This window comes from Gambusia affinis, linkage group LG01 (assembly GCF_019740435.1).
Source record: "Gambusia affinis linkage group LG01, SWU_Gaff_1.0, whole genome shotgun sequence".
NCBI classification, from domain to species: domain Eukaryota; kingdom Metazoa; phylum Chordata; class Actinopteri; order Cyprinodontiformes; family Poeciliidae; genus Gambusia; species Gambusia affinis.
Genome location: NC_057868.1, coordinates 36140040 through 36152275, shown reverse-complemented (window position 1 = coordinate 36152275; position 12236 = coordinate 36140040). Strand labels below are relative to the sequence as shown.

The 12236-nt window shown below is 38.6% G+C and overlaps 1 protein-coding gene across 1 annotated transcript in view; it reads right to left on the bottom strand.

Moving 5' to 3' along the window:
• The window catches only part of itga5 (integrin, alpha 5 (fibronectin receptor, alpha polypeptide)), a 50461-nt gene that overhangs the window by 10995 nt on the left and 27230 nt on the right, over nucleotides 1-12236 (bottom strand). The window contains exons 15-21 of the mRNA XM_044113705.1: nucleotides 11859-11972; nucleotides 9513-9568; nucleotides 8981-9138; nucleotides 8114-8251; nucleotides 3423-3490; nucleotides 1048-1198; nucleotides 870-962 (exon numbers count right to left, since the gene is read on the bottom strand). Coding sequence (XP_043969640.1) covers nucleotides 870-962; nucleotides 1048-1198; nucleotides 3423-3490; nucleotides 8114-8251; nucleotides 8981-9138; nucleotides 9513-9568; nucleotides 11859-11972 — 778 coding nt within the window. The remainder of the gene's footprint in view (nucleotides 1-869; nucleotides 963-1047; nucleotides 1199-3422; nucleotides 3491-8113; nucleotides 8252-8980; nucleotides 9139-9512; nucleotides 9569-11858; nucleotides 11973-12236) is intronic.

The window sequence follows — 12236 nt, the reverse complement described above, 5'->3', positions numbered from 1 at the left end:
ATTAAAGTTGTTTTTGCATGTCTGACCAGGCTTGTGAAAAATATCTCTGTATTTAAGTGCGCTGTATTCATGCAGTTATGAAGTATATTTGTAATCCAATACATTTATGTCTGCGCATAGAAAAAGAAACATTTTAAGTCAATTCAGAACTTTTTCTGCGTCGGATTGGTTCTGGCCGATACTAAGCCTTAGATTTTGGAAGAAGTGAAAGAAGTTGACTGGTGCATCTGTAATCAGAGTTGGGTAGTAAATATTTACATTTACTCAATTACATCTACCTGAGTAATTTTAAAAAACAAATACTTCTAGGAGTATTTTTACTGTGCTGTACTTTCTACTTTTACTTGAGTAATTTTATTATGAAGTATAGCTACTCGTACTCGAGTAAAATTTCTGGGTTTTATACCCACAGGATGAAAAACAGACACACACCTACAGATTTTGTTACAGATTCATAAGTTTTTTTATAGAGAGAAACTGATTTGGAAACATTTTCTTTTGCCTAACTTTATTATTTTTTTGTTACTTATATGAATTATTATCATTTTGGTCCACTAAATTTTACATTTTGGCCCATCTGATTATGTAATTTTGAAATATTAAATGATGGGTAATTTGATCAGAAAATCAGTACTTGAGTAGACTTTTTACAAAATACTTTTTTTACTCCAACCTGAGTACTTTCTTGGACATTTACTTCTTACTTTTACTTGAGTAAAAATATTTTAAGTTGTGCTGCTCTTACTTTGAGTACAATTTTTGGGTACTCTACCCACCTCTGTCCGTAAAACATGCCACACCTAACCCTAGAAATGAAAGAGGGAGCACTTTGTTTCACCAAGTGGTAAAAGAAAAAGCAGCCTTCTTACATTGGTACCGGCCTTCATTGGGTTTCCCAGATCACAGCTGAGGTATCGGGTCTGGTTCTCGGTGTCGTAGCTGCAGGTGAGTTGGGTGAGGCTCTGGAGAAACAAAGAGGACACATTCAAACCACTAGCACAAAAAGGTTTGAGGATATACAAGGTTTTTTTTAGGCGTTTTCCTCACCTCATTATTACGGGCAATGCCGCTGTAATCTGCGTCCGGGGGCAATGCCACATACAGCTCTGCCTCGTACGCCCCTCCCTCTCCTTCGTTCCTGGCGTTGAAAGTTAAGGTCAGCGAGTTGTCATCGCCGAGGTAGACTTCCTTCCTGTCGCTGAGGGCCCAAGAGAAGGAAAAAAATTATTGACGTGTTAAATTACACAACTTGCTGAAGAAATAGGTTAGTGTAAATAATAAGAGTTTCAAAAAGTCACATGCTTTTAAAGTTTGTTGGTTGTAGATGAGATTCGAAGCTTTGTGAGCATCAAATAAATTCCTCCCATGAACCCCTCTACAGTCAATTATTTTTTAATGTTGTAGTAATAAAGTCATTCATGCAGCACAACAAAAATCAGCTGCCATTCCTGCCTTTCGCCTGCACCCTCTTCCATTCACCGTTGTTTATAGCAGTGCGAGTTTGAGTGGGGAGCACAAACTTTTCTAATTACAGCCTGCTCTCGTAAATAAATCATCTGATCCCATAATAGCCTGAGCGTCAACCGTAGACTGAGTCCAACCAACTGGCATCACACTTTAAAAACCAAACAAATAAAAACCCCAAGAGCTTCAGCGACAGATTCCCCATCTAACAGGTTACGTGATTTTCCTACAGAGCAAATAAAAACATCCCAGGGAATGGTAAATGCTTTCAAATGTCACTCTGTCAGCTGCTCTGACTACCATTAGGTTTCTATCATTCACTACAGAGCGGACAGAAACAACAAGAGACTATTTTGATAGCACTAATCACACTCGCCAATGGATTATTACATCCAGCCATACGTCTAGGGGGGAAAAAAATGAATGCAGATGGGAGATAAATATAGGAATGTGAGATCAAAATGACAGAGCAGGGAAGGGATCATCGAGGAGGCAGTTATTTTTGAGAAAAATGCAAACAGATTTTTTGGTTGCTCTCTTGTAAACAGCTATCCAAACACACTTCTGTACCTTTGCTATAAGGAGAAAAGTAGTGCTTGTTGTTTCTATGGAATGTCGTGACACCACTGTACAACGTTACGGCCATTAAAACTCACTTTCTGGCACGTTAAACAAAACAAAAACCAGCTGTATTTATAATCACGGTCTGATTTGCACATGTGAAGAGTTCAGAGAATGAGAAACTTGTTCACAGTTTATAGAGTATAGTTACTGCAAAACGGTATTCTCAGCCGTTGAACTTTTTCACCTTCTGTCACATTACAACAAACATCACTGACGCAGAGGGGGAAAGAAAAACAATTTTCAAAATCTTATACAAATGTAATCTTGTGGAACCTTTCACTTTTAGTATGGAGGTCAGGGATGAAGTTGTGGACAAATTCAACGTATGGTTAGATTATTAAACAATTTACAGAGCTTTAAACACATCAGAGGACTGTTCAATACATCATCAAACAATCCAAAGAGTAACAATAGGCAATCCTATCAAGACACGGAAATCTTCCTAAACTGACAAGCAAGACAAGAAGACCATGAATCAAAAAAGCTGAGGTTAGGAGAGACAATCTGTTGACAAGACAATTTTTCCTCCACAAAAGTTGCTTTTGTGGTATGAAAAAAAAAGAAGAAGCAATAAGAGTTCTGCTCTGCGGTTTGCCAAAGGCTACAGGAGACAGCAAACATGTGGAAGATGTTCTGGTCAGATGAGAGCAAAATCTACTACATCATCCGATTAGCATAATACAAAAGTGGAAGCATCGCGCAACTGAAACGCTTTTCTCGAGAAGGAAAAGGGAAGCTTGTCCGAGTTGATGAAATAATTAATGGAGTTTGATGCTGGAAGAAAACTGTCAAAGGTTGCTGAGAGTTGAGATTGGGATGGAGGTTAACGTTCAAGCAGGACAACAACCAAAAAAACGTGTCTGCTTTAGAGTTAAGAACTGTTAACATCCAAGCATATTCATGTGTTAGAATGGCCTAGTCAAAGGACTGAATGTTAACGCAAGTCGTGACACAGTTATACACTGAAACACACTGTTTGTAGTTGTAAAGTGACAAATTCTTAAAGTACAATGGGTATTAATTGGGAATGGGAATTTATTGTATCATTTATCACTTATTGTAATAAATTTTCCTATCAAGATATGATTTTGATTAATCTTTGTCACAATAAATTCTGATTAATAACATTTTTTAAAAACTAAGACTGTCCCTATTGTCAGGATTGTTAGGTTTACTTTATTTCTTTGTGGCAATAAATATCAGTAAATTAGAAAATATGATTTAAAAAATGTCTTTATGTCGAGTTGCAAACTGTTGCAAATTTCTCTATTGTAATTGATTTTCTAAAATACATATGGTATGAAACTTTCATTTGAGGATGTGAGTCGACTTACCTGTGGACTGCCAGCTTCAAATCAGGAACGCAAATGTTGTCCTCTCCGCAGTCCAACAGAATCTGAGCCTGAAAGACAAACAAAGAAGTGACAAAAATGCTTTAATGTAATGCAAGTAATGTAAGTAAGTTCCCTACTCGTCAGTAAACAGGATCTGTGCCACAACACGCAGCATGACTAACGCATTCCACCGATCCACCAACCAAAGAACACCTGGACTCTACCTAAGACATTCCCGTAAATCACCTGCCACCATGCATTAAACACACGTGGAAACAACGAGCAGGTAGCAACTTGGAGCACAGGCAGGAGACGATCCTAAGCGCACAGCTGCCAGATCTCACCCGTGTCCCACATCACAGCTCCATGTGGCGAACCACGCTTTCGCCACACGCTACACCACCCTGCAAACCGCCGCATATGATCATATAGAGAGGAGGTGGGGATCCTCCAGCTCAGAGGACTCTGAGACACAAGATATCTTTGTTGACATGAAAACAGCGGTGAGGCTTCAGAGATTACAGCCGAGGGGAAGACAAGAAAGGAGCAGAAACTCCGCCGAGTGATTGAGCGACCGCTGAACGTGTGGCGAGGCAGCGGCAGGGTGAAGCTAAAAATGCATCCCGCTGCTACTGACAGTGTGATGATGTTTGTGACGATGAGGATAATAAATAGAAATGAACAAGAAATTACAGACAGCAAAGTGCCCTTCTTGTTATTATGCAATCCGGGGGGGGGTTCTAATTATGGTCACCATGGTAACCACTATGCTAACTTGGCCACATGTTCACATTTGACTAGTCTGTTTCTGTCAGGCTTATCACGGTTTCACCAGATTTAAGACTTCTTCTAAACTTTTTAGGACCATTAAAACAAAATTTAAGACATATATTGCAAAAAAGTACAAAATATGATCCAACTAACAGAAAAATACATAGCTATACAATTAGCCGCTAATATACGCTTGCTAGCTAATGAGGGTATGTTGCTAGAAGCCTGTAAACATAATGGCCCTGCCACAACAAAATGAAGACCTATAACTAATGTATTTTCATATACATAAATTTACATATGTATAGAATTAGCAGCTAATATACCCTTGCTAGCTAGCTAGCTAACCTTGCTAGCTAGCAACTAGTGACCTGTATTTGTGAGATTAAATAGCCCTGCCACAACAAATTTAAGACCAATGATGAACATATATTTACGTGAATTTAAGGATGCACACACACTTCTTACCGTAGCTACCATCAGTTAACTTCAGCAGCAATATCATTATCACAGAGAAAAATCAGATCACCAACTTGGCACTTTCATATTCACTCAATCAGATGATGTTTTTTCAAGAACAGTAAAGGCATTGATACACAGTTTAAATCACTTCCAGATTACCTCCCTACAACCAAATAAAAAAAAAAGAAAAAACAATATCTTAACAAAAGATGTAAATTAATAGATCTCCCCTAAAGCCATAACTCTTCAGAGAGACATGTGGAGTATGTTAGGATGTGAGAGAAACTCCTCCAAGAAGATCAGCCATCTCTCATTCTCCCTCCAGCTTGAAAAGAACTTGGCACGGCGAAGCGAAATGTTACAAGGCCTGCCACACAATCTCAGAACATATGCAGAAATCAATAGCGCATTGGCCGTCTGATCTAATCCAAGGCTGCGGTGCAACGGTCACTCTTCGCTGTTTACGCAGACCTCAACTGACACAATATAAGACGAGATTAATGAAATATGTTGGCAGTCTTACACTACTCCCTTTTACACACATCCATTCTTGGATCAAGTTTACACTTTAAAATTGTTTTTTTTTTCCTCCAAAGGTTCAAAATTGGTGTTACAGCTCAAGCTCGTCTCGAGGTTTTAGTTCAACAACAGACCACATCTGTTAGAGGACAAATTGCTTTGATATCTGGAAGAGACATCAGTGAAAGAGACCCAACAGGAAAAAGTCAGACAAATGCTGCAATCCAGAAAAAAAGACATAAACAAAAGAGTTCAAAGTATGATGATTGATTTTTCCTACATCCCTCCTACCATCAAAACTGAAATCACATATGGTGCATATTCCAAAATGGCTGGAAGGAACCACAGTTAGATTGTTAAAAACTTTCACTTAAATTGTTAAAAAAACAAACTGGTTTATTTATAGAACAAGAAACTAAATAGCCAATTATGACACAGTCCTGGAACAAAGTTGGTTTACACAGATTTCAAAATTATCGGTCGATTTTCAAAACCTGAGACCTCACACAAGACGATAAAACAAAAATTCAGATTTTAGATGTGAAATCTTCCAAAACCAATCATGAGTTCAGAGTAAACAAACATGTACGACTGGGAAGAAGCGATTGCAATGATTTGTGGAGTATATTTTTTTTTTTTTTTGAACTTTATTTTTATTTATTTTTTTAATAACAACATACAAACATGAATACAAACTTCCGACTCATATTGACATTTACCAGTTACATTAAACGTGGCATCGGAAGGAGAGATAATAAGTATTCTTATCAGGTGTGAGAATGAATACAAAACATCTAAACAAAAACAACACACAAAAATCGCAAATAAAAATAATGCAAGCTTATAGTTAGATCCTCCTAGAGATAAAGTGGTCCACATAGTCTTAGGTGCCACGGCATTTTAGGTTGGTCCAGCAGAGCAAACAAGTGCAGGAGGGTGATTCACCAATTACATCATTGGGTTAGTAGCGGTGTAACAGACTTCCATCTCGTATTAACAGTAGCTTCTTGGAGCCTTAAGGAATATGTGATTTTTTCCATCAAATAAATGTCCCAAACTTTCTGAATCCATATGTTATATGTTGGAGGTGATGCTTTCAGCCATCTGATAGTTATACACTTCAATGCTGCAGTCAGCAAAATCCTTAGGAGATATCTATCAGCCATTCTGTCTATTCCATCGGGTATTACTCCTAGAATTGCAACCAAGGGGGTTTTTGGAATATTTTTCCTGAAAATTATCTTGAGGGCATCAAAGATATCCTTCCAAAATTCACTTAATTTAGGGCAACACCACAGAATATGAGTATGGTTGGCGTTCCATGTCCCGCAGTTTCTCCAGCATAGATTGGGTTGTGTGGGGTACATTTTACTGGTTATCGCTGGTGTTCTGAAAAACCGGATTATTATTTTCCACTTGAATTCTCTCCATGTATTAGAGTTTGTTGTCAAATGTGCTTCTGTACAGATTTCGTTCCAAGCGTCCCCAGTTATTGAGGCCTGTAATTCAGTCTCCCATTTATGTTTTATGTTTGTAGAGTCGTGTATGGTCATGGAGAGAAACAGGTCATATATTTTACTAATTACTTTATTGTTCCCCTTTCCCCTTTGTATATCCATTAGGAAATTTTCTATAGGTGTGGGTTCAAGAAGTTTAGTCCAATTGTCATGTGCCATCAGAAAGGTTCTAAGTTGTAAATATCTATAGAAATCCGATTTAGGGAGCCCAAATTCATTTTTCAACTGTTCGAAGGTTTTGAGATTTCCTTTATCAATTAGTTGGTGAATATGAGATAGTTCATAGTAAGACCAGTTTTTAAATCCAGAGTCTAAGTTGTTTGGTATAAATGTTTTCATATGTCCTATATTTGATAAAAGTGAAATCTGTTTTGGTAATTTAAAGACTGATTGTATTTTGTTCCATACTTTGAGGGTGTTTCTTGTCCAGATTGACATTTCCTTTGCGGGGACATCTAAGAAGGGTAATGGTTGTATAGGATTTGAGCTCTTGCCCTTCTCTATTTCCAGCCAACGAGTATCTGCAGTATCCTGTATCCATGATAATAAGGGTCTGAGTTGTGCCGCCCAATAGTAGAATTTAAAGTTTGGAAGTTTGAGACCGCCTTTAGGTTTGGGTAATTGCAGGGTTTTCAGTCTGATTCTAGGTCGCTTTTTTTGCCAAATAAATCCCGTTAACATTTTATCTAAAGTGTCGAAGGTAGATTTGGGGATCTCTACCGGTAGCATCTGGAATAGATATAGAAATCTTGGTAGGACATTCATACGGACACTTTCAACTCGGCCTAACAGTGAGATAGGGGATTTGTGGAGTATATTTAACAGAAAGAAAGAATATAAAGACTTCTACATCCCCCATTGGACTTTCCTTGACGAGTTGTTTTGTCTTCTGTGTATTATGGATTTCCCTCCATATTTTCATTACCTCGCTTTCTGATTAGCTAAACATCAAATTCAACAAGCTGGTTTCTCATTTTTCTTCAGGAAACACCATACATGCTGGAATATCGGGCCCAGTTTTAGATCTGAAACCTCCTTCCAAGCAGACCAGATTAATCTTAACTCACCACACACAGCTAGAATATCTTTAAAGCCAATCCTGATAATCGGGGCATCCTTAAACTTGTCAGAATCGAAAAAAAAATTTAAGACAAAAATCAGCAAAATCTCCAACCCTTTGAAATGAACAGATGTTTTCTTTAATCAAGGCCTTTAGAGTTGGTAAATAGTTGGTCACTGATAAAAAGAATAATTAATCTGTGTGGTAAATCTTCTCATCTCCCTAAATATTCTCTGAAACAAACCCAGATTATTAGTGAGCACTTCTCAGATTAACTAACTTTAAAAGATTTATAGACCAACAATGTTGTTTTTTAACCATATTGCTAGAAGATAAAACTATTCGAAATGACGCCTACGTACCTTCTGCTCTATAACATTGGTGGTCTGGTAGTTGAGGATGGGCCGCAGGCCATGGGAGTCAGAGGCAGCTTCTGGGTCCAAGCTGAAGTTCAAGGCCACAAAAATGGAGGAGAGTTTATCCCTGAATTCTTTCTCATCCTACAAGTAAAGAAAACACATGGCAGAGTTTACATAAACACCCGCTCTGTAGGAATGAAGAAAATCTGTTCAAGACTAGGTTTGCTTTTTAGCAGTTTCCTTTGACCACCAGAATCAGTGCTACAGTTTAACTCAAAAAAAATCCTCCACAAAACTTCAAGCACAAACTGAACTCCCTTCAAAAGATTTTTACAAATTAATTTTGCAAAAAGGAATTAGCAAAATTCCAAATGGCATATAATATTTTATTATAATGTCTCCTTTAATTAGAGTCTTTTATGGACTATGAATAAAACTAGACTTTCTCTTGATCCTTGAAACTGACCAACAATGTAAAACATAATGGGAATTAGAATCTAATACAATTATAGAAAACTAATTACAGGTTAAACTCTGTAAAAGCAGCCACAAAGGAATCAAAGTACACACACGTCAAACTTGAAGTGTTGGACACGTTTTTGATGCCTGAAACGCTTTTCTTGCAACCGAATTGAAAAATGTGACGTCACCCAGTGTAACTGAGTGGAAACAGACTAAAAAATGTGTATGTGACAAATAAAATGACTGAAAATGGATGTTTTTCAACCAGAGATGGAAAATGGTTAAAGTATACCTCCGTCTTCAAAGTATAATGGAAAGTTAAAGAAAAAATGTTTGTTTCAGTTTCGAATTTTGTAAACTTAAATAAAGAGTTCCCACACAACTCTTTACAGAACTTCAAGGACATACTCTTAGGTAGATTCTTGTTTGGTCACACACACGATCCCCATGGCGAACCCTGACACGTTTCTGGAGCAAAGGCTGCTGGGAATCCAGGAACAGAGCCCTCCTCACAGCACCTTTCTGCTTGTGCTTCTGGCTGTCGAGCTGCACCTCCACCTGGAAGTCTGAAACCCAGAGAGCACACTAATGAGCATTCATTGAATGACGAATGCTCCTGAGTCACCTAATGACAGGTCTGAAAAAGCCTGCCGTAAATTCTCTGAGGCGAATGCAATGTAGCTGATGTAACCTAAACAGAGAGGCAGGGAGAGCATCTGTGCTTAGAGAACAACGTAATTAGAGATAATAACTAATGATAAGGAAAGAGTTTGAATGCAGAAAAGAGTTGGTTATTAAACACTGCCAGAAAAGCAATCCAGAGATCTATAGTTTCTGTCAAACCTTTGTGTCACTGCTATGCATCTCAGACGCTAATATTGGTGATGAGTTGAGAGAATATGTGCTCATAATAAAGTACAGATGTGGAAAATTGGCTCACCTAGATTGGCCGGTAGGTGTTTCCCTTCAGCAGATATGCAGTAACTCAGATTGACGCTGTTTTAGACACACACACACAAAAAAAAAAGTCAAAAATTTAATAACAAAGGCAAATGTAGTAATGAAAATGATTAGGGTTAAATACACAGTTTGCACAAGACAAATAACTTTCCCTAAGTTGCTTTCTAATTTTTCTCACGGTTTCCATCTTTCTTGTGTCAACTTCTTTCCAGGCTCAAATCACAAGGCGTGTGGAACACTGGGAATGCGACGAATAACGTGAGAAACATTTAAATGTTTGGAGACAGAGCTGGCATGTGACCACTCTCGCCAGCTGGGCTGATAAAGCATCGGGTCTCCGTTTCCACCGACCCGACAGCCGACACAGAAAGCAATAGCAGAGTTAAGAAGGGTGAAATTGTGAAAAGACTCGGGTTTCAGTGCTGACCAGTCAGTGGCCGTCTGTATAAGCCTGTAGCCCTCTCCCATGACATCAGCTTCGCAACATGCTTCTGCTGCTGTCCAAGTCTGAACCCGACCCCCCGCCTTCCACAGATAACCACACACAAGTGAAAGAAAGAGCAGCAGTTTGACCTGGAAAGCAGTGCACTGACAAATGTACGCCTTCAACTTTTCCACATTTTGTCACATCGCATACACAAACCTCAGCTTGTTTTTTGGGGATTTTATGTGATGGACTTACACAAAGTGGGAGTGTTTTACAAACAAACCAAGATCAGAAAAGTGTGGCATGCATTTGTAACCCATCTTTCCTGAGTGAACATGCATTTTGGTGTATATCTATACCAACTGTGAACATCTTTAAAGGCTCAGTCTGTGAACATCATCCTACAAGTTTTGCCACAAACTCTCAACTGAGTCAAGATTTGGTCTTTGATCGGGTCATTCTAACACACAAGTGTCAAACTCAAGGTGAAATCTAGCTTTTTATGTGGCCCTCTAGACTCCAAGTTACATCAATCATTTACTCCAATTTTTCACCAATCTGCAACATTCACACAAAATTAACAGATCTCCACATATTTTCTGGTTTTACTGCAATTTTTTCTCAAAATTTAGCAAAAACATTGGGTTTAAGTGAGTGCTGCCTCAGCTTTACTTGGTGTGTTGATGTCAAGTTATCGATACGGCGAGTAATAAAAAGTCGCATTTAACATCACACATTAGCGCAAATATCATAAAAATTCCTTGCACAGATTTCTAAATTAGCACCACAAAATCTGTAATTTTGATTGAAAAAAATAAATAAAACAATCACAAAATCCTGGAGAGACTGATCAGTGTGGAAAGAAGTTCAATATTATTAAATCTAAAGAAACACTTTTTGAATGCTGAAACAAACAGCTCTTTATTAATATTTTAACAGTTCGATGGGTTTTATCAATACATTTTGGCACAACCGGCCCTTTAAGAACACTCCGATTTTTTAAATGGCCCAAAATGAAAAAGAGCTTGATGCTCCTCATCTATAAAATCCCCAGCAAAACTCAATGAAAAGTTTGGCTATTACGCGACAAAACGTGGAAATATTTTAAGGAGAAAAAAAAGGGAATCTTGTTGAAATGGTGATGAAAAACGAGAGGATAAGACGAAGGAAATACAAAGCCTTCTTTTAGGGAGTAGCAATAACTTCACTTATGCGCTCCTGTGTCTGCGCAACTGAATGCAAGCTCACAGGAGTCTACGTGTCCTGATGTTTCCCAGCTGTGTTCCACCACCAAACAATATCTCATTCAAACCAACTGCAGAAACCTCCTAGCCCCTCCCCTTCCCATTATCCCCTCTGCTCTCCTTTCACCCCCACCAAAACTCCTCATCACCAGGCAACGTAGCATAATCAAGACATATGTGTATACAAGAGTTTCCTTTATGAATCAGGATGTGGAGAAAGGGGAGTTGGGGGGTGAAAAGGCAGACACACGAGTGCGGCGTCAACCATGCTGAGCAGCGAGGACCCGTCATCTGTTTCCTCTCCCCGTTGCTGGAGCTGAACTGCTCACATTAGGAGGAGGCCAAAAACGGCTTACAAAGCTCCCATTCAGCATGTTATTTCTCCACTTCCCAACAGCAGAGGGCTGAGATACAGAGACATTCTGAAAATAGGTCAAATAAAGTCCGCTTTCAGCGCACACCAGCACCGTGTCAGCTGACATGAAGGATATTGCTTATCAGGACAGCCTGGCAGGATAGCAGTGTTTGTGTATGGAGGAAAATGGCAACCATCATCTTATTTTTCTTTTTCCCCAGAACATTCAGGTCAAACAAAATCTGACAAAGTCAAAGGATTAAAAAAAAAATCTCAGCTCAGGACAAGTTTAACACTCACCAGGAAACAAGGATGCTGGAGTTTCCACTGGTGATCACACAGCTCTTCTCCTCAGGGTTGATCATCGTTGGGGAAACTACAAGGGAGGCGACAGTGCTGACAATTGGCCGCGACCTTCGAAAAGCAATAAAAAAAGAAGAGGATATTCAGGGTTTCTAAAAACTCAATTCCTTTTCAGACTCTGGCATTTTTTGCCGGTTTTAAAATGTATGGGTTCAAAAACTTAAAGTAAATATCGATAGTTATCAGATTTCAGCTGAAAGATAAGAAAAGGAGGGACAATTTAGAGAATGCGAAAGAAAATAAATGCAAATATTTTCTCTTATTTGTTTTTGGTAACACTTTGATATAACACCAGTTATAAACGTGAAGGAGTCG